The sequence below is a fragment of the Lissotriton helveticus genome, chromosome 7 (genome assembly GCF_964261635.1).
Source record: "Lissotriton helveticus chromosome 7, aLisHel1.1, whole genome shotgun sequence".
Classification (NCBI taxonomy): domain Eukaryota; kingdom Metazoa; phylum Chordata; class Amphibia; order Caudata; family Salamandridae; genus Lissotriton; species Lissotriton helveticus.
Genome location: NC_136068.1, coordinates 1,042,749,684 through 1,042,772,878, shown reverse-complemented (window position 1 = coordinate 1,042,772,878; position 23,195 = coordinate 1,042,749,684). Strand labels below are relative to the sequence as shown.

The window sequence follows — 23,195 nt, the reverse complement described above, 5'->3', positions numbered from 1 at the left end:
AGGATTCAAGGGGACTTTATCCCCCAAATTAAAACGGCCACAGGGCACGTTTGCACACATCAGCCTAGCCCCCCCCTCCCTTCACCAGTGTGCTAACGCGCCCTGTGGCTCGTGTTAAGAGGTAGTTTTAATCCCCCTAACCTATTATATACTAGGGGCTTACAGAGGAGGTTGTGCTAATAAAAGGGGTACCCCAACGCATAGTGTTCCCTAGTGTATGTAGGTGTTTTAACTGTATTCTAAGTGTCTTTTAGCATAGCACTTGCTCCAGGACTGGGTAGTCAGTCAGTTACCACCAGCACCCATCTGAAAAAGTTGAGGGTACTGCATGATTTTGCAACAAAGCCTCTTTCTGCTCCTCTGTTTGTTCTTTCTGCACGTCTTCCTTCTTCCTGCACTTTTCTTCGTCTTTGAGGACTTCTGTTGCTTGTTTCTGCATTTCTTTTTAGTCTTTCTAAGTGTTTTTCCTCTTTCTTCACATGTCCTACCTCTGTAGGCATGGATAGAAACTAGCATTTAAAAAAGCTTTGAAATTCACTTAAAAACCATAGGTTTCAGTTACGTTAAAGTTAGAAATTAGCATTTAAAAAACCTTTGAAATTCACTGAAAAAAACATAGATTTAAGGCATGTTATAGTTAGGAATTAGCATTAAAAAAACCTTAGAAATTCACTGAAAAAAACATAGGTTTCAGGGGCGTTATAGTTAGATGGACATTTCACTCGTATAAAACCATAGAAATCCCCCCGTTATAGTTAGTTCACCTAACTATAACTCGTGCGCCCACAATGCACTGCTGATGACTTCACATATTACATCACTCATGACATGGTCAGTGACATCACTCATGACATCACTGATGACATCATCCTTGTGATAGAAGGGCAGACCTCCTCTCACCCTAATATAACCTTTGATACACACATTCAAAAATAGAAACTAACATTTTCAAAAAAATGGACATACCAATACCAGTTATAACAACCTATTCAGTAATCTCAAGATCTACATACACATCTACTCATTCAACAGTCCTATATAGTCACTCATACATGTGCTCACTCATCATATGTACTCATACACCTATACATCCTGTTACACACCACCACTCATTCATAGTTACTCACACTCATAGACACTCATGCTAATAAAGAATCAAATTTACTTGAATATACTGTTATACTCACACCACTACACTTACTTCTACAGAAACGTACACATACTTACTCTCTTAAACAATCATTTATAGAAACACATACTTATTTATACAGGAACTCTTCCAATCTCTCACTCTCATATATACTCACTTATATACACCAATACTCACATATACTAGTTTAAAACATATGTAGTTACTCATAACTGCAGCAGCCTCCTAGAGTGTTCTAAAGAACAACTAGAGCGCTAAAAGTCCTACTTATTACGAAGGTATGGCACACCTGAAGCCATCTTGATTGGAATAAAGTGGTAACTCTTAAAACATTTAATTTAAAAAGGAACAAAACGAGGGGGTATATTTTGCCACAGAAAGTATGATTAGTGCTGCAGAAAGAAAAATTAGGGCACATTTTGAGTGACTTCTCAAATCCTCTTCTATTTCATTAAAAAATTCTGACATGCAGTCTCCCAAGATGGCCACCTGAGACAAAAGAGCCCAGATGTAGCCCAAATATCACCCAGATGTAGCCCAAGTATAGCCCAATGACAGAATGTCCCAGAGTGTTCTAAAGAACAACTAGAGCGCTAACAGTCTTACTTATGACAAAAGTATGGCACACCAGAAGCCATCTTGATTGGAATGAAGTGGTAAGTCTGAAAACATTTAATTTAAAAAGGAACAAAATGAGGGGTTTCATTTTGCCATAGAAAGTATGATTAGTGCTTCAGAAAGAAAAATTAGGGCACATTTTGAGTGACTTCTCAAATCCTCTTCTATTTCATTAAAAAAAATTTGACATGCAGACTGAAACATGCACTTTGAATACCAGCAGCAGACTTCCCTGGTGAGCAGTAGCTTTATGTTATGTTATGTTATGTTACGTGGATTTGTACTGCGCACAGCTGCCCCAGCTAAGGGGCGTCCCGGCGCACGGTAAGGTACCACGCAACAACCACAGAAACACAACAGCTGAAGCAATCCAGACAGGTTTTTATTTAAAAAAGGAAAGTTTTAATCGCCCTACGAAAGGACAAAAGATCCTCCGACAGCCGAATCCCCACCGGAAGGGAATTCCACAGTTCGGCCGCTTTAACCCGGAAAGACCGGCCTCCAACGCGGCACAACTTGTATCTAGGGATAATGGTGAGAGCTTGACCCATAGATCTCAGGTGCCGAGTGGGGACGTACCAGGTCAGGAGGTCCAGTAGAGTTTGAGGAGCCGTACCTTTTAAGATTTTAAAAGCTAAACAGAGTACCTTAAATTGGATTCTGGCTCTAACTGGCAGCCAGTGTAGAGCTTTCAAGGTACTAGAGACAGGGCAGGAGCGGGGAAGACCCACGATAGCCCTTGCAGCGGCATTCTGCACCCGCTGAAGTCGGGTAAGTTCAGCCTGGTTAGCACCCGCCAGAAGCGAACTGGCATAGTCCAAGCGTGATATGACAGTCGCCTGTATAACTAACTGTCGGGTGCGTGAATCAAAGAACTTGAGAATTGGGCGCAAGGATCGGAGGATTCCAAAACAGCACGCCGCTGTTTTCTTAGTGTGCCCCTCAAAACTGAGAGTGGGATCCGTCCACACTCCCAGGTTCTTTAGTTCCGTCACCGGAAGGGGAGCCGGCCCAAGCTCCGGAGGCCACCACCTATCTCCCCAGAGGTCCGCCCGTCTGCCGACGATCATAACCTCGGTTTTCTTCGCGTTGAGCTGGAGGCAGTTGGTCTCCATCCAGCTTGCCACCGCCCTAAGACCACTCTGAAACTTGGGAGCATCCAGGTCTACATCCCCGCTGATCGTAACCGCTAGCTGAGTGTCATCGGCATATGACACCATGGTCATACCCCATTGCCTGACAACCTCAGCCAGCGGTCTCACGTAAAGGTTGAACAACGTGGGGCTCAGCGAGGATCCCTGCGGTACTCTCTGCTTCAGTGGATGGAATTTGGACTGGAACGGTGGCACTGCAACGCTGAAGAAACGGTCCTCGAGGAAAGACCGAAACCACTGGAGGGCAGACCCACACACTCCTATCTCCACCAGGCGCTGCAACAGGATAGGATGGGAGACAGTATCGAAGGCGGCGCTCAGATCGAGTAGTACCAGCGCTGCCGTCTGTCCTCCATCCATCACTGTGCGAAGATGTTCAGCCATGGTGAGAAGGGCGGTCTCTGTGCTATGTCCAGCACGGAAACCGTTCTGGGTGGGATCTAAGATGTTCAGACGGGAGAGGTGGTCGGAAAGAGTCTTATTCACATGGGCCTCCAACACTTTGGTCGGCCAAGGGAGCAGGGAAATGGGCCGATAACTTTCCGGCTTTTCCGGGTCCAAAGAGGGTTTCTTTAAAATGGGCGAAACCACAGCCCGCTTCCAGCTGGCAGGGACCATGCCTGAGGCTAGGGACCATGCCTTTACTACAGTGACCTAATGAGCAACTAGAGTGCTAACATTCAGAATTTATGGCAAATGTGTGACACATCTGAATGCCTTCTTGATGGAGCCAAAGTAAACAAGCATTGAAAATGCAATAGATCTCGCCCTCGTTTAAGTTAAAGCCATTCTGTTTGTATTGAGGTGGCTTTTTAGCTTTGCTTTTATTAGTGTTTTTAAAACTTTCATGTAAATAACATGCATATGTATGCATATATGTATATGTATGCATGCATTTATATTTGTATTTATATAGATATGCAGATTATATATGTTTATATATGTATGTATATATATATATATATATATACACATACATATATATAAATGTATATGCATATATATGCATATATATATATATATATATACATATATATATATATATGTGTATATGTGTGCGTGTAGGTAGAGGTGTAGAGGTAGAGGTAGAGGTAGAGAGTGAGTAATAGAGAGTAGAGAGTGAGTAGTAGAGAGCAGTAGAGAGAGCAGAGTGAGTAGTAGAGAGTAGTAGAGTGAATAGTAGAGTGAGTAGTAGAGAGTGAGTAGAGAGTGAGTAGTAGAGAGTAAGTAGTAGAGTGAGTAGTAGAGAGTAGTAAAGAGTGAGTAGTAGAGAGTAGTAGATAATGAGTAGTAGAGAGTGAGTAGTAGAGTGAGTAGTAGAGAGTGTGTAGTAGAGAGTGAGTAGTAGAGAGTAGTAGAAAGTGAGTAGTAAAGAGTGAGTAGTAGAGAGTGAGTAGTAGAGAGTGAGTAGTAGAGAGTGAGTAGTAGAGAGTGAGTAGTAGAGAGTGAGTAGTAGAGAGTGAGTAGTAGAGAGTGAGTAGTAGAGAGTAGTAGAGAGTGAGTAGTAGAGAGTAGTAGAGAGTGAGTAGTAGAGAGTGAGTAGTAGAGAGTGAGTAGTAGAGAGTGAGTAGTAGAGAGTGAGTAGTAGAGAGTGAGTAGTAGAGAGTGAGTAGTAGAGAGTAGAGAGTAATAGAGAGTGAGTAGTAGAGAGCAGTAGATAGTGAGTAGTAGGGAGTAAGTAGTAGAGAATGAGTAGTAGAGAGTGAGTAGTAGAGAGTAGTGGAGTAGTAGAGAGTAAGTAGTAGAGAGTAGTGGAGAATATTCCAAAGTTTGGCACAGCACCACTTGCACAATCAGTCCAATCAAATCATATCACTTAGAGTCCTTACTGAAGCGCTGAATCTTGGTGTATATTCAAATGCTTTTATTTTCCATAAGTTTATGTACCACAGCCAGCCGACGCATTTCGTTCTGTACAACAGAACTTCTTCAGGGCGTTCTTATTTCCTTCAAGTTATGTCGGTATCCTGTTGTCATATAACTAGATAATTCTTCCAAATGTTAGACGAGACGTAAGTAAATTTTTATTCAAAGTGACTAGGTATCAATTTTACCCACACAATTCGAGCAGACTTGAGTAATTTATAGCATCCTCAAAGTCAGTCTTTCAAAAATTCCAAAGTATAGGACATGATAATCCAAATCCAAATGTTTCTCAAGAAAAGTCATTTTCAATCGTTCGGAATATCGGCGTTTGGGCAGATATGACCCAGGGACCCTCAGTATGCAAGGGTAATTAGTCCTCCCTCTACAAACGCGCCAGTGGCCTGCGTTGCAGAGAGGTGTAAAAAGGGGCATAGCCTCATTACACCTCTGTGCAAAGTAGCCCCCTGGCGCATACTGGAGGTTCCAGGTGGGCTAGTTGGCCCCCAGGGACCCCCAGTATGCAAGGGGAATTAGTTCCCCCACTTCAAACATGCACGGGGGCTGCGTTGCAGAGAGGTGTAAAAAAGGGTGTGGCCTCATTACACCTCTCTGCAATGCAGCCCCCTGGCGCAGACTGGAGGCTCCTGGTGGGCTAGTTGGCCCCCAGGGACCCCCAGTATGCAAGGGGAATTAGTTCCCCCTCTGCAAACGCGCCAGGGGGCTGCGTTGCAGAGAGGTGTAACAAGGGGCATAGCCTCATTACACCTATGCAATGCAGCCCCCTGGCGCATACTGGAGGTTCCAGGTGGGCTAGTTGGCCCCCAGGGGCCCCCAGTATGCAAGGGGAATTAGTTCCCCCTCTTCAAACATGCACGGGGGCTGCGTTGCAGAGAGGTGTAAAAAGGGGCGTGGCTTCATTACGCCTCTCTGCAATGCAGTCCCCTGGCGCATACTGGAGATTGCTGGTGGGCTTTCAGGTCTTATATAGTTAGGAATTAGCATTAAAAAAACCTTTGAAATTCACTGAAAAAAAACATAGGTTTCAGGCCTTATATAGTTAGGAATTAGCATTAAAAAAACCTTTGAAATTCACTGAAAAAAACATAGGTTTCAGGCCTTATATAGTTAGGAATTAGCATTTAAAAAACCTTTAAAATTCACTCAAAAATCTATAAGTTTTAGGGGTGTTATAGTTAGCTGGACATTTCACTCATACAAAACCATTGAAATTGCTCCTATATAGTTAGTTGTACTAACTATATTTCGCGCACCCGCAATCCACTGCTGATGATGTCACATATTACATCATTCATGACATGGTCAGTGACATCACTGATGACATTTCAAATGACATCTCTGATTACATCACTGATGACATCATCCACGTGACAATCACATACACCTTTTCATACACTAGTAAAATCTTTCATCACTCTTTGTAAAATACAGAGTATCATATTTGAATCCATTGTTACAGCAATGCAAGTATCTAAAAACCCACTCAGTGATTCATAGATGTATACACACATCTAACCATTTACTTGTAGATTCACTCATACATGCTGTCAATGAACAATAGAACACTATCAACAATACTTATACACCTAAATCGACATTACACACCAGCACACATCCTATTCACATAGGAAGTCATCCTACTCACTTATGCAAACAATGGATCATACTTACATATTTACTTAGCTACACACTTATACAAACACCACTTCATCTATTCATTTAGATAGTAAGTCATACTTAGTGAATTATAAAATCATTATTACAAGTATAAAGTTATCCATACAGTCACTCACACAATCATTGAGTCTTATGTATACTTATTTATATACAACAACTGACACATACACTGCCTTTTATTTTTCTAGTTTGTTGGACATGTACCATTGAGAAATATATTTGCTCATCACCACACCCATAAAGATATTCACTCACCCAAACAACTGTTAGAACATGTAGTTTTAACTTCATATATCTAGTGAATCAACTATTCACACATCTTTGGGCAGTCACACACCCCCCACCGAACCACACACACATTCACTCTCCCATACAAATACTCAGTTAACTAATCAATAACTAATATAGACTTTCACATAGCTAGTAATCAACTGGAGAACCAGTTTACACAACAACTGACAAAGTAATACAGATATTCAAACAGTTTAGTCACTATCCACTATATTTAGTGAGACACTATAAATTGGTCAAGTAAACAGTCAATTACACTGCTCCTAAATCCTCCATCCAAATATTTATTTTTATATATCCACTCATTCTTCAATGCAAATTGCTATATATATAATGCATATTTAAATAACGAAGCAAACCACATTCACTGGATGATGTCATCAGTGATGTCATTTGAGATGTCATCAGTGATGTCACTGACCATGTCATGAATGATGTAATATGTGACATCATCAGCAGTGGATTGCGGGTGCGCGAAATATAGTTAGTACAACTAACTATATAGGAGCAATTTCAATGGTTTTGTATGAGTGAAATGTCCAGCTAACTATAACGCCCCTAAAACTTATAGATTTTTGAGTGAATTTTAAAGGTTTTTTAAATGCTAACTCCTAACTATATAAGGCCTGAAACCTATGGTTTTTTCAGTGAATATATATATATATATATATATATATATATATATATATATATATATATATATATAGATGTGTGGGTAGGAAAGAAAACAGTGAACAAGTAGGAATGTATGAGAAGTCATTGTAAGTAGTTTAGAGTACATTTTATTTGAACGAGGAATTGCATTACCTGAAAGTGAACTCCCATGACAATGTAAAGGTTCAGACTTTTTAAGTTATACAAATAAACATATATTTTTGTAGTTTTGGAAAAATGGGTCGGAGTAGTGTGAATAGATAATAAATGAAAGACTACATTTGGGTACTTAGCACAAAATAAATAGACATATATTCATGATGCAGATATGAGATTTGGACCAAGATGACTTTAATTAGGATTGTCCTCATTCAGAATATTATATGATGGGTTGTAGGTTCAGAACATAGATTCAAATTACAGAAAAGTGTTTATTAGTCCGATTTGTCTCTGACTTGGGGATTGTGACTGAACTACACGATTCATTTCACATACAGAAGACACGGAGCAAGATCTCCAGGATGTCAGCGGATTGGGTGAACTGCACGTTCCGAATAGCGAGTATTCATCTGCCACTCTGCGAATCCTTGCCTGTATGCCCAGCCGCACTATTGGTGAGTCAAGTTGTACTACAGGTTAATGACAGACAGCCAGCATCCCTGTGTAACTTCTGATGAAAGAGAGGGGCCTACTTACAATACTGGAGTTTGAGGGCTCAGTTGAACCTTTCATGATTGAGAGAAGCCATGCCACACTGGTGATGAGTGAGTAGGTCTCAGCAACACTGTTGGTATGAGGGTGAAGCTAGAGCTCCAGCTTCACAATACTTTGAGAAAGTGAGAACCCTTGAAGGCTTGGCTAAAGTATGTCTACCTGTCAGTGAAGTTTTGGTAAAATGGAAGAGAGAAAATAATTCATATCACAGGTGTTGGGGTGGAGAACAGGTAGGTAGACCAACTGGACAATGTCAGAAAGTTTAGGGTGGCCTCGGATTTTTGTAAATAATGCAGGTGGAATAGGGATGGTCCATGGTCTGATATGGGATATTGGAACAATGACATTGGGATTATCAGAGTCTGGGGTTGATGGTGAAAGTATTGGTGAGCCTTAAAATGAGAAGGCTTTGTGGGCTGTGTGGAGCAGTAAGTAGCACAAAAGTAGTTGCAGTAATGTGTGGGGCTCAAGAGGGTGCTGCAGAGATTGTGGAACAATCTGGATTATTGACAAAGTTGTTGGGCTCCATGGATTTCATTGATTATGGGGGTCTTTAGTGATGGTGCTAGGATTATTAACATAACTAGATGGAGGGGGGTGGGCAGTTTTTTTGTTGTTGTTGTGATGTCCTATATCGGTTTTTACAGGCCGCAGCCGTGGTGCCGTCATCTCTGAATACTACAACCGTACAATGCAGCTGCGCCGCAGAAAGAGCCGTCCATCGATACATGACCTGGGGCGCTCAGCTCGACCCAGCATTCGCCACTACAACTTGGAGACCGACATTGACCTGGAGGAGGAGGCCGGTGAGTGGGCTCCATCTTCATGACATGGCCTCACATGCTTACACAGGTGTACTGGTCTGTTGGTTTTTAGTGGAGTGTGTTAGTTGTGATGTATTTGCTGTAGTTAGTTGCCTAATGTGTATTTATATAATAATTCGGGTATAAATGAGTGTGCATGACGTGGGGAGTGTGGCATCCATACTTTAGAATGAGAATTGGATACAAGAGTGCATTCTTTACTTATAGACTATATAGTGAATCTGGTTTCCAAGGAAAGGGGCAGGACCACTGAGTGTATGCATACTAATAGCAGGAGAAGTTAATTTGGGAGCAAATCTAATCGCAGGCCACCATGTAAACATTCTTTCCTCCCACCCCAGAGAAGCGCAACCTTCTGGTGATGGAGCTGCAGAGCCTATCGGCAGGACAGAGGGACCGCATGCTTCAGAGTATGCCACTGAGCCTGGCAGTGAAGCGGGAGCTAAGGTAGGTACAAACCTCAGTGTGATGTGCTCTGCAGTAATGCTATGCTAACGCCTTTCCAAGAGCTTCACAGTGAAGGGAGAGCTTCTACTGTCTTGTTAACCAGACACCAAGGATAACATGTCAAAGCTGGTTCCTTTGCAAGGCAATTTCTTCAAGAGTCAGCTTTTATAAGGGTCTGCCCACGAGACCCCTGCTTTACTGTACCAGTGTAGTAGTCTAGAGCGAGGATCCAAGATTCTGTCCATTTAAAATTGCACTTGGTTAAAAAAATAATATATATATATATATATAATATATAATGAAGCTAGAGAATGAATTAACAAGGTAACAAGGTAGGCTTGCCATATATGCAACGGTTTAAGGAAAGTGCATAATTCTTAAACAACATTCATACCGGTATAAAATGGATTAGCATTAGCTATCCTATCACAGGAAGATGTTTGCACGCGCCTAGATGAAATACCACTTCCAACGTTCATATGTGGTGTCCTGTGCTCTCTTGTAGAACTTTGATACTCCCTCCTGCCTCTGATTTCACACCTGTGACCTGGTACCTGGGACTGTGAGTTTAGGGTCCCTGATAGCCATCACCCCTGCAACTCAACCTGTGCCGTTCAGCTTCCTGGTACCTGTGATTTCTTACAGGGCTTCCACCTCGAGCCTGCACCTGTAAACCTTGGAGCCAGAAATGATGCAACCCTGAAGTTTACCTTCCATATGAATCCTTACACTTGTGCTCCTGAGAGAGGCCCTCTCCCTAGGACTATCTAAGGGTATAGCTCTCTACCCCTTTGATTCCCAGGGGTGTTTCTTTCCCCTGTTAGATTGAAAGCCCAGTAACCCCTCATCTATGTCGCATGGGGATGTTGTCCACGTGGTGGCCTTGCTCACTGAACATGTCATGTGCAGAGGTTCCTGAGTGGAGACACTAACTTTAAAAATGGGAAATAGGAGCCGGGGTGGGACTTTAGTATGAAGGTGTCCTGCGCAACACATCTTTGGAAACATTTTTCCTTTAGAGATGCCCTAATCAGAAATTCTCACCTAGAAAGAAATGGCCCAGAACCAGCAGGTGGCAGGTGTAAACTAGACAGGAGAGGCCCCAACAATTTAATACACCCAACTCCATCCAACAATTGCCATATTCAGGTAGTGTCCAGTCTGTTGCTGCCAGTCACCTTTTTCCCCACGGGCCGTTGATTGATGGATGCACTCAGCTTATTCCAGTTTCTATCCTTTCAGGCAAGTGGAGATTGGTGGTTCTAAGAAGAGGGGCCGCGCGGCATGCTGCAGGCGGGTCAAGTATGACATCATCATGGTAAGAAGCGAACCTCCACCCTGGCGAAACCTTATTTCTGCAAACAACACAACCTGGAGCTTTAGGCACGAGAAGCCCAATCTATGAAATCCAGCCCCAGACACACCTGTTGAAAGGATGAACCCCCACCCCACTTTATACCTCCCCCACGTACCATGGGAATAGATGGACTACCCTATGCAGCCCTTTACCGACCCCCCTACACACAGTTGTAAATACCATGTGGCAAACCATCCCTGTAGTATGAACCTGATCCTTCTCTTTGGTGTCTGCCTTTCCCACCATATGGCCAGATTTGGACCACCTTACCCATTGACCTTATTCCTTCACCCACCCACATCTCATGTAGGTCTCTCCTTCCAATTGACATATTCCTGTGTGAGGAGCTAGGCTCTTTCTCTGGAAACCTGTATGCATGCACTGATGTGTACCCCTCACTAAAAGTGTGACATATAGAAGTGGAAGGAAGAGTGGATGAAACCGAGAGCCCTGGGTGAGGAGCTTTGTAACAGGTGAGAATAGGACATGGATGAGGTCAGCATGTGTAGTCTGGTAAGATTTGAGATCATGCATGGGAGCTGGATGGCAGAGTGGTACATATGAACCTGCCTGGGCTCAGTGGTGAGAGTAGAAACTTTGAATGAGAGTATGTATGACCGTGAGGGGTGAACTTCATTAGGTCATTTGGACCAGGATCGCTCTGTGAATTAAGGGAAGTAGGAAGGTTATGTAGAGGGTCAATGTGGGGGATACTGACGTGACTTTTCTAAGGATGTTAGCAAAGGGCAGCTGGGTAGGAGCTACAGGGGGGTCAGGGGGCATGATGCTTGTGAAGGATATATGTGTAGTCTACGGGCTTAGTAAAAGTTTGGACTGCTCTTCGAGTGAAAACCATAGGTTGTTTGCAACAGGATGTGTTGGGTTCCGGGGGCGTGTGTAAGTAGAGTTGGTTCGGATCTAGTCTCACTTTGGCTGTCTCTTCTCTCAGGGTGCCCGGAGTGCCTGGATTGGGATTATCTCCTTTGCTCATTCCCTGCTGCCCTGGTATTACTCCTTGAAGCAGATCAGTGGTCGCTTTGGCTCCAGCGTCCTCTCCTACTTCCTCTTCCTTAAGACTCTGCTCTTGTTCAACATATTCCTCTTCCTCATCTGCCTGGTCTTCATTGTAGTCCCACAGGCAGTGCACCCTCCAAGCACCCCAAACAGCAGGGACTTTGCTGGGCTGGAGCTCCTGACTGGGGCGGTGAGTACTTTGGATCTTTGCCTCTTGTGTCATCATGATTACCTAGATTGTTTTGTGTCCAATTCTTGAACGCGCTCACATACCGCTCCTTCACCGCAGGGTTATTTCACGCACACCTTGATGTACTATGGCTATTACAGCAACTTTACCTTTAATGAAGCGTGTGTCCTCCAACCGAACAGCAGCAACTGCGAGAAAAACAGCCAACTACTCTACAACATGCCTCTCGCATACGCCTTCACTATCGGAGTATCGTTCTTCATCACCTGCATTATCCTAGTGTACAGGTAAGAACACCACAAAGCACAGAGGGGACCAGAAATATGCATGCACACACCAATAAAACAAAACTCTGACTACATATTTTAACTGTCTCGGATATGGCCTCTTCCCCTATACCCAAGCCAGACCTCCTACCAAAATTTCTGTGGGGATTTATCTGTAATATTTAGTGATCCACCTAAAACTGAACACTCTCTTAGGAGGAAGTCTGCCATCTGTTGCCCCCTGGAATGATGTTCAGGACGAATATTTTAAATTTTTATGCCAATTGAAATTATACATGTTTGGAAAAAATGAGAATTAATCCAACACCACCACATTATCTGGAAATCTGTAAAGAGGCTTAACATAGAGAGCATGTTCCTAAACCCCTGCATAACCAAATGTGGAATTAAAGAAAACCGCTTTGTGTCAACATGCTTGGCTGACAGGAAAGGAGGAGCTAAAAAGAACCTCTATTGAAAATGTTAAGAGACCTATTTCAATCTCAAATGATAGGAACAAACAAAAATAGAATAGGTACCCTTTTTCCGTTTGCGGTCTGTGAGAAAAGACTATCTGGCACATGCATCAAGCCATGCTTTTGCGAGTCCTTAATTGCGATTTTTAAGGAATCGCAATTAAGGACTCGCAAAAGCCTATGCGTGTAGAAATCGTTTAAAAAATAGCGATTTCTAAACATTCCTTAATTGCGACTCGCAAATTGCGACTCGCAATTAAGGAATACCTCCCCATTTATTCCTATGGGCCTTGAGGCCCATAGGAATGAATGGGAAGACATTCTCAATTTGCGATTCTCAATTAGAGAATCACTAATTGAGAATGCAATTTCAATGGTGCCAGGGTGTCAAAAGGACACCCTGTTGCACCCCTGAAATCTACATATGAGTACATCTTGCACACACACATGCCCCAAGGGCATGTGTGTGTGTAAAATGGAACTTTGAAAAATGCAATGAAGTGCATTTTTCAAAGTTTTTGCTAATTACCATGAAGTTCAACTTTATGATAATCTGCGACCCCTATTAGCGAAATCGCGAATTTTTTTACTTTTAATACATTGCATTTAAGGAATCTCAATTTGAGATTCCTTAAATGCAATCGCAATTTAAGTAATCGCAATTTAGAGATTGCTTTAATTGCGATTTTTGCATTTAGGATGATGCATCCCAAATGCAAAAATACCGGTCGCTAAGGGGCAGATTCTGAGAATCTGCCCGTTTGCGACCGGTTTTTCTTTTGATGCATGTGCCTGTAAATTCTCCCATGATTTGTTTGTTTCCAGGTCTGTTCTATTCAGAAAGAAAAGCAACAGTCAACATTTATAAAAATATAATTTTTTTTTAAATGATCAAAATTAATTAAGCAAAATTCATGTTCCACTTGTTCCATTCATGCTGTATCTCCATTTCTGTCGACCACAAGCAACGTTTTTAGACCAATTACATCCATTTTGTGTGTGATCGAGGTGGACCCAATAGGTTATCTTATGCTGGACTATAGCTGTGGTGAGAACTATGCGAAAGGTCATGCTGGACATGTCTCTTGCATATTCCTGCCTGGCCCTTCAGGCACGGGTGTAGGCACTTCTGAGCAACCAATAGCATTTGGAAAGAGGATCTAGAGATTGTGGAGTCTGCGGGGCGCAGCCGCATAGACTTGCATGCAGCTAAATGGAGGAAAATATACTGCTTTTTAGTCCCATGTGTGAGCTATAGCTATATGCTTTATTTCACTCTCTTAATTTGAAACTCCTGTTCTTTCTTCTATGGAAATATGAACCATTTTACTTGGGTCTGTACTTTGAGCCGCGTGGGTGACGTATCTTGGCAACAACCACTGCTTACACTAAAGCTTGACAGATCGACCAAGGAGTATCTTGGAGCGTGAAATGTACAAAAGGAGACTTGGCAAGCCAAATGCATTGCACAAGTAGCATTCTCCCCGGGATAGTGAGAACAAAAATCTGAGTTTTACGATAAAAGTGTGCTTTCAAAATACAGATTTTAGTAATACCCAGACAATACCTAATGCAATTGTTTTACATAGCTGTCCCTTTAACATGTCCTCAGAGATGGTAAGCACTATGCAAATACAATTACAATTAAAAGCATGCACTACAGAGCTCAGTTGTCCATTCAGAACCACCTTTTCTAGTAGGGTCTTTCAGTACATTGATAACATTTTGTGAAAAATGTATTTGAATATGATACTAAAGTACCCCAACATTTTACTGTCTGCTCCCATAAAACGCATCAGTGCTACTGATCCATTGATAAAAAACCGATACAAGAAAGTCAGAAGACGAATTCGTAATGTGCCTGCCATGTTAGTGACAGTTTACAGCAGCAATCTGTAGTGCATAATACCAGGTGTTTGGACACTTCTCTGGGTATTTGTTTGTGTCTTTTATCCTCCTAAGTTGCTTCCTTTTAAACACTTCACATGCCTAATTCAGAAAACTAATTTACCACCTTGGGAAATGTCGGACTCTTGCTTAAGTTTTGTGGAAAAGGTTTTGTTATTTGTAAACACGCGTAGCTCACAAGAAACAAGAACCTTCGGATCTGCCTGCACATACTGGTTCTTTACAGTTGTACCAACACTTGACTCTAATCCATCTAAACGCCTGATATTGCCCTACCCAACAGTCTAGCCTACCTCCTTTGTTTAACATCAAAACCCACGAAATGTGATAATTTAAACATTCCTATTCTTCCACACATTTCAACACAATTTCTGTTCCAGCCTGCGTGACTTAGCTCAGGCTTTCTCTGTTTCTCGCTCGTTACTCGCCTTCAACACCTCGTATCGCTCATCTGTATTTCTTTCAGGCAAGCAGGCATCCTGGCAGGAAACCTTCTTTAGGTGTCTGGTTTCACAGCACACTCACTAAATGGCTCTCCAGTTGAAGCATTTTAACTATCGATTAACCGTCGGAAACGGTTGTCTTTAGGTCTCGGCTAGCGTAGGCTGCGCATGCGCAGTCTCGCTGGCGAGATCTTATGTCTCAGAGTAGCGAGGCTTAAACCGACCCCTCTTCTCCATTGGCTAGCTCCCCAAACGGCGGCCAGCCATTGGAGAAGATGTTTCTTTGACGTCATTTTTTGAAGCTAAGCCCCGTCCGTTTCGGATTGAGGGGCGTGTATTTTGCTGTCCTTTCTCTCGTGACGTCTTCAGTCACTCAACAAAAACACGCCCCACCAGTCTGAAAAGGACGGGGCTTATCCGCAGCTGCTGCCACCATTTTGCTTGTTAGTTTAGCTTCCAACAGTTGCATTTCGACGCTTTTGTGTGCGTGAATACTAAAGGACAATCTCTGGTCCGAAATGACCACGGCAAACGTGCTTTCCCTTTCAATGGAATATGCGCTTCTGATTCCATTTGCTCCAGATGAGCTGGAAGTAATAAAATAATGTCTGTGTCAAAAGTAGTAGTCCACTTACCTACCTTCATAAAATACATGGTACAGGATGTGCTTTGCAGCAGGTGTGCTAATCCTCTATGCTCCTTTTTTTTAGTCAAAACTGTGTTTGGACAACTCTCCCAGAGCTGCATTAACCACCAGAGTGATTCTACAGCTAAATTAATCTCTGAAAAATTGCAGCAGGTGTCTTAACCCTGTACGGTATTTTAAAATGCAGCCTCTTTGTAACCAATTAAGTAAGCTGCAGCAGATTTACTGACACATTTGTCCTTGTTGCCAATTCCTATGCAGCTTTCGATTTTTAAATAAAGGTATAAGTTGATGGTCCAACTCTGCTTTCAAGTTCCACTCCTCGTGGCTCCACCCCTTTTATCTGCCACACCCTGACCCACAATTTAGGGCTTCCAAAGTAATTGGTTTTTCCAGTTCCAGCCCCTCCCCCACCCGCTCTTCGGGAGGGGTCCTAATTATGCCTGGGCCTATCAATATCTGTGAGATGTTGGAGTCCCAGGGGGCCTTCTCAGCACATTCTCCACATGCCCTCTACCCTTGTCTGAAAGAAGAAAAAAGTGAAGCTAAGACAGATGAAGTGCAATCCTTGCACACGAGCATGGTGCGTGTGCAGTGAGTGCACCAACATTCTAAATTCCTCTCACAAACAGAAGTATAGCAAGTGTAAAAGCAACTACCCTTGTCTGAAAGAAGGAAAAAGTTAAGCTAAGACAGATGAAGTGCAATCCTTGCATGTAATCATGGTGAGTGTGCAGTGAGTGCACCAGCATTCTAAACTCCTCTCACAAGCAGTAAGTATACTAAGTGGAATTGCAGGCACTCTTTCTAAAACATAGAATAAGGGAAGCTAGACAGATGTAGTGTAAGGCTTGCAAATGAGCATGGTGCGTGTGTAGTGAGTGCACCAGCATTCTGAACTCCTTTCACAAAGAAATGCAAGTATCGCGACCCTTGACCCTGTCACCAGGCAGGTCGCTCCGCTCACCGCCACGCCGACCCCTGTGTGCCCTGAAGAGCGCTGCTGCTGCCGCTCACTTGGTTTAGCTCGCCAGCATTCCGATCTGCTGCACTAACCCCTGTCTTTTTTTCACTGTATTTTTTGTGTCCTTGACCGTCTCCAGCACTGACATCCTTCCCCCTTTGCCCTCTTGTTGCCCAGTGTCCCCTTCTGCATTGTGTGACCCCCCGCTCGCTCTCCCCTCTGTATCTCCCACCGCTGTATCTCCTGCGGCCCCGCCCCCCAGCTTCCCATTCGCCGCCCCATTCCCGCCTCCCAGCTGCTCCTCCCTCCCTCAGCCCGACATATGGAGGCCGCGCAGCAGTAGAGAGAGCGACCCTTGACCCTGTCACCAGGCAGGTCGCTCCCCTCACCGCCACGCCCACCCCCTGTGTGCCCTGAAGACCGCTGCTGCTGCCGCTCACTTGGTTTAGCTCGGCAGCATTCTGATCTACTGCACTAACCCCTGTCTTTTTTCTTTTTTTCACTGTATTTTTTGTGTCCCTGACCGTCTCCAGCACTGAAATCCTTCCCCCTTGTGCCCCCTTGTTACCCAGTGTCCCCTTCTGCATTCTGTGACCCCTGCCCGGTCCCCCCTCATATCTCCCACCGCTGCGTCCCCTGCGGCCCGCCCCCGTGCTTCCCATTCGCCGCCCTGCTCCCGCCTCCCAGCTGCTCCTCCCTCCCTCAGCCCCACATATGGAGGCCACACCGCTGGTGCGCCGATGGCAAGCCCGTCTGCGCCCGTCTGTGCCCGTCTGTGCCCGTCCGCGCCGGGACCGCGCCGAGCACCAGGACCCCTGGCCCCCGCAAACACCACGACGCCTGCCTCCTCTATGACTCCAACACCCTCCACGCACTCAACACTGGACGATCACGCACCTGCTGCCTGGCCACCCGAAGCGCACCCAAGGACCCATCTCCTGCCGGAACTACAGCTTCACCAGCATCCGGCCCTCCAACCCGCCCACCGAAGAACTCAACTTCCTCAGATGCATCCTGCTCAACACCCGCTCCGCCCGCAAACACGCCGTCGAACTCTTGGACCTACTCAACACCAACGCCCCAGACGTGGCCTTCCTGACGGAGACCTGGCTGAACCCCTCCTCGGCACCCGACATCGCCGTACCCATCCCAGAAGGCTATAAGATCACTTGCAAGAACCGCACCAACCGAGTAGGAGGAGGAATCGCCATGGTCCACAGGAACAACCTCAAAGTCTCAACCAACACCGACGACACCCTCAGCACCGCCGAACATCTTCACTTCCAGATCCACACCGACCCCTACACCACCCTCAGAGGCACCCTCGTCTACACCCCAACTGCAGTTCAGCAACTCCATCGCCGACTAAATCAGCACACATGCCCTTGCCTCCACAGACTACATCCTCCTCGGGGACCTGAACTTCCACCTTGAGAACAACAACGACACCAACTCCACCACCCTGATCGACAACCTCGCCAACCTCGGACTCACACAACTCATCACAACACCCACCCACTCTGCCGGCCACACGCTTTACCCCATCTTCTCAGCAAGCGCCCACATCTCCTTCAACCACACCACCGAACTCCACTGGATCCACTTCACCTTCCGGAAACCCACCACACTCCACCACACCCAACAGATGCCTCGCCGTGACTGGAGCAAGGTCACCAAGGACCAGCTTACCTCCGCCCTCGCCCAGAGCCCGCCCGCAGACCCGACCGACGCTGCAGCCCGCAGCCTCAGACAGTGGATAAACGACTGGGCCAATACCCTCGCCCCACTCAAGAAACCCCCCAAGACCCACACCAGCAAGAGAGCCAGGTTCTCCGAAGACCTCCAGGCCTCCAAACGAACCTGCCGAAAACTCAAAAAGAACTGAACCAGCGAACAAACACCAGAAAGCCACACAGCTCTCAAGAACGCCACCCGCAGACACCACCACCTAATCAGATCCGCCAAAAGGACCTCCTACAAAGACCACCTAGACAACAACGCACACAACCGCAAAGAGCTCTTTAGCATCGTGAAGGAACTCTCCAACCCCAGCTCCAACACCAACGACATCCCACCATCTCAAGACCTGTGCGACTTGCTGGCCACCTTCCTTCGCAAGATCACAGACATCCACAGCAGCTTCAACGCCGCTGCCACTTCAGCAACCGATGTGACCCCTGTGGAAGTTGGCCTGGGATATGATGTTCACTTTTCTAGTGAGCACCTTGCACCAGTCCAAACAACCCTTATGGTGATGGTTGTAAAGTCAACCTTATAGACCAGCTATCCTAGTGGTAGCATGGACAAAAGCAGTCTTAGGCTAAACTGAAGAGGGCATGTGAAGCCAGCTGTTTTACCATATGCAAACCTTTTAATACCAAATGATAGGACACCACACAGGTTATATATTCAAAATATATATGTATTTATTTCTAAATAGATCCCCTTAACTCTTTATGAGCACAGGAGCACAAGCGTATAACAAGTAACTTAATATAACATACAAAAGTTGCACAAATATGGATAGGCCCTGGTGGCCCGTAAAACCATATACTAAAATAGTGGTATAAGAACCACGACACGAACAATGGTAAGGCCTAGGGCCTTGGTAATCGCTGGGGCTACACTGGACTAACAGCAGTTAGGACGTAGGAGGCCCACAGGATGCGGGTGCAGTGTCTAAATGCACACAAGTGCACCAATAGAAGTCAATGGGTGCGTAAAGTTAGAAAGTTGCAGATTTGGAAGTCTTCCGACTGGACTAGAACTTAACCACTTAAAACTAGGACACTAGGGATGTAAATCTCTACAGGAGCACCGCAGTACTCGCGTTACCTCACCCACAGGAAGCGGTGCATAGGTGTCAAAGTGTGTCGGGTTTCGTCGTGGAGTTCTATGGAGCCTTGGAGAAAAGATGCTGCAGGCGACCAGGAGAGAAGAGTCCGGTTGGATCCAAGGGTGGATCGAAGATGTAGAGTACCTGAAAGCAATGGGGACAGAGTCTGGGTCACTAGCCAGTGACCAGGAAGGAACCAAAAAGGAACCAGGCGATTTCGGGTTACGATCAGGTGATGTCGTGAAGCTTGTCTCCGCTGCCACGTTGACCAGGAGATGTCGACGATGACCAGGCACTGGGCCCCGACTGTCCCACAAAGGCTCTCGCTGTCGGCGGTGTCGGATCTCGATTTATAGTCAACAGGCCTTGGCAAATGCAACCCATGCAGGAATCGAAGATGGCTTCTGGATCAGACCAGCAAAGTCTGATGGGCTGCTCCTTTTCAGGGGAGCAAGGGCCAGTCTGGAGCAACCAGACCAGCGTTGAAAATTTGAAGGTTCGTCATCACAGAGGCCACTAGCCAACGGGCAAGTGACCGGACAGACGTGTCGAGCAGGAAAATGCAAAAGGGCCCCACGCAGCACTCGGTGAGGGTGGAGAGGTGCTTTTTGGTGCAAAGGATGCTCGGGGCTGGGGATTCTCAATCCCCAATGCACAGCTTCGAGGGTGCCTCAGGAGCTGCACAGAAAGCACTTCGCTGGCTTTCCAAGATGGCCGGTCCCACATCTTACGTCGCCTCCACGGGTCTCAGCTTTGCTGTGGCTGTGGATCGGGCTGTTGGATGTCTGGAAGTCCGGTTCTTGTTGGTCTCTGTCATTCGTGCTCCAGCAGGAGCAACAACAAAGCAAACCGTTCAGCGCTTGATGGTGCCTGCTTGCACAGGGTGGTCACTCCTTGACCACAAGGGAGATTCTTCAGTCTTCTACGTTGAGTAGGATGTCGAAGGGTCCCGAGTTTCGTATCAGAGTTTGTCAGGATTATCTAAAGTCTTGGGACACAGCTCCTACCTTTATTCCAAATCAAGGGGCTGGATTACCTGCTAGGTCCCTCCTATGGGTGGGACCCAGGAAGGGGGTGGTTACACCCCCTTCCCTTTGTCCAGTTTCGCGCCAGAGCTGGGGCTGGAGTGCTCCAGCACCGTTTTGAACTGGACTATGCACGGGACAAAATGTGTGCCCCAGGCAGTGTCTCGTTTCATTCAGCCCTCCCTGCCCCAATCAACCATCTCCTGTCTGGGGTGGTGCTAGCACCTCCCTGTGACAGGAAACCTATTGTCCAAGCCTCCCTCGCTGGAAGGGCTCCCAGCAGCAGGAGGTCAGACTTGTGTATGTGGCAGCAGCATCCATTTTGTGATGCTGAGGCTCTGGTTAACTTTAACCGGGTTTAAGGAAAATAACATGTCTTCTCCCTCTAGAAGGGTGGAATGCTACCCCCGTCGCCAGAATATTCCAAAGTGTATGACACCTTACACGACATGTTTTGATAAAGCCAAACCAAAGATAGCATTTAACCGCGAGGTTCATAATGCACTTAAGTGTATATGGTATGGGAATATCCTGGAACAGCTATAAGGACATGGTTCCGAAAGTTGCAGACAGGCTCAGCTCATGGTAGAGCACCATCTCACATAAAACCAAGCACTCTGCCTTCAGGATTGTTAAGGCCTGCCATAGGAGTGACTTATAGGTGCATATGTGTCCAGATATAGGTTTAGACATAGGAATACTATATCTAAGCAAGGGGTGATTACACGACTTTGCCCCAGCTGAGTGATCAGCCAGTTGTGTCGGTTTGGATGGCCAGCCAGGGGTGGCAAAAGATATGCTGCAGCCCCTGGTAGGCCTTGGATGCACCTATAGTACACTGTACAGGGGCTCATAAGGTGACCCAATCCCAATGGGTGATGTACCTAAAGTACATGTTGTGAATTTAGAGAGAGAACAGCAGGGCTGTGGGTCTGATTAGCAGGCCCACAGCCAAATTAAGTCGAAAACCAGTGAAGCAAAAAGCAAATAAATGTAGTGACCATAGGATAGCAGACCCTACTCTCCTACATAACCCCCCGCCCCCCAAAATCAGGGACATTAAACTTAACCGTGACCAGATAAGTCTTCATGTTCTAAGTGGAAATACCTGAAGAGACCATCTGCATTGCCATGGTCAGTCCCTGGTCTGTGCTCCACTGTAAAGTCCATCCCCTGTAGGGAAATGGACCACCTGAGCAGTTTGGGATTTTCACCCTTCATCTGATTTAGCCACAAGAGGGGCTTATGGTCGGTCTGAATCTTGAAGTGAGTGCCAAACAAGTATGGTCTCAACTTCTTCAGGGCCCAAACCACAGCAAAGGCCTCCCTCTCAATAGCTGACCAACGTTTTTCTCTAGGGGTCAGCCTTCTGCTAATAAAAGCAATGGGCTGGTCTTGACCATCTACATTAAGTTGTGAAAGCACAGCTCCCACAGCTCCCACCCCCAACCCAGAAGCATCTATTTGGACAATAAACTCTTTGGAGTAGTCAGGACTCTTTAAGATAGGTGCAGAGCACATGGCCTTCTTCAGGTCATCAAATGCCTTTTGACAGCTAACTGTCCACTGAACCTTTTTTGGCATCTTCTTTGAAGTCAAGTCATTGAGTGGTGTCACAATGGACCCATAATTCTTGACAAATTCTCTGTAGTACCCAGACAGGCCCAAGAAAGCTCTGACCTGTGTCTGGGTGGTTGGAGGAGCCCAGTCCTGTATGGTCTGGATCTTACTCTCCAGTGGTTGAACCTGACCCCCACCTACAAGGTGGCCCAGGTACACAACCTTACTCTGCCCTATCTGGCACTTTGTGGCCTTGATAGTTAGGCCTGCCTTTTGCAGGGCCTCTAAAACCTTCTTCAGGTGGATCAGGTGATCCTCCCAGGTGGAGCTGAAGACAGCAATATCATCCAGATAAGCTGCACAAAAGTCATCCAACCCAGCAAGGACTTGGTTCACCAACCTTTGGAAAGTGGCAGGTGCATTCTTCAGACCAAAGGGCATTACCACAAATTGATAATGACCTCCTGGGTTTGAGAAAGCAGTTTTGGCCTTGGCATCCTCAGCTAACCTGATTTGCCAATAGCCAGCTGTCAAATCAAATGTGCTCAGAAACTTGGCAGAAGCCAATCTATCAATGAGCTCATCTGCTCTTGGAATGGGGTGAGCATCTGTCCTAGTGACAGCATTGAGACCTCTATAGTCCACACAGAACCTCATCTCTCTCTTACCATCTTTGGTGTGAGGTTTTGGCACAAGGACTACTGGGCTGGCCCAGGGGCTCTCTGATGGCTCAATTACTCCAAGTTCAAGCATTTTCTGCACCTCAGTCTTTATACAGTCCCTGATATGGTCAGGTTGCCTGTAGATCTTACTCTTCACAGGCATACTGTCACCAGTGTCCACCTCATGGGTGCACCAGTTAGTCTGACTAGATGTTAATGAAAACATATGTCTATGGGCCTGTAGAACTTGTCTGCAGTCCCCTTGCTGCTGGTCAGTGAGGCTGCCTGCCAAGGCTACTCCATCAACTGAACCATCATCAGGGTTCTGAGTCAACAGGTCTGGGAGAGGGTCACTCTCTTCCTCCTGTTCCCCATCTGTAGCCATGAGCAAGCCCATGTCTGCCCTGTCCACATATGCCTTCAATCTGTTGACAT

At 45.6% G+C, this 23,195-nt stretch overlaps 1 protein-coding gene across 3 annotated transcripts in view; it reads left to right on the top strand.

The window, feature by feature from the left end:
• TMC6 (transmembrane channel like 6) overlaps positions 1 to 23,195 on the top strand; it is a 229,636-nt gene that overhangs the window by 131,535 nt on the left and 74,906 nt on the right. For all 3 annotated transcript variants that reach the window (XM_078653859.1, XM_078653858.1, XM_078653860.1), the window contains exons 5-10: positions 7,926 to 8,042; positions 8,790 to 8,948; positions 9,308 to 9,413; positions 10,656 to 10,731; positions 11,720 to 11,974; positions 12,074 to 12,261. In XM_078653859.1, the coding sequence (XP_078509985.1) occupies positions 7,926 to 8,042; positions 8,790 to 8,948; positions 9,308 to 9,413; positions 10,656 to 10,731; positions 11,720 to 11,974; positions 12,074 to 12,261 (901 nt within the window). The remainder of the gene's footprint in view (positions 1 to 7,925; positions 8,043 to 8,789; positions 8,949 to 9,307; positions 9,414 to 10,655; positions 10,732 to 11,719; positions 11,975 to 12,073; positions 12,262 to 23,195) is intronic.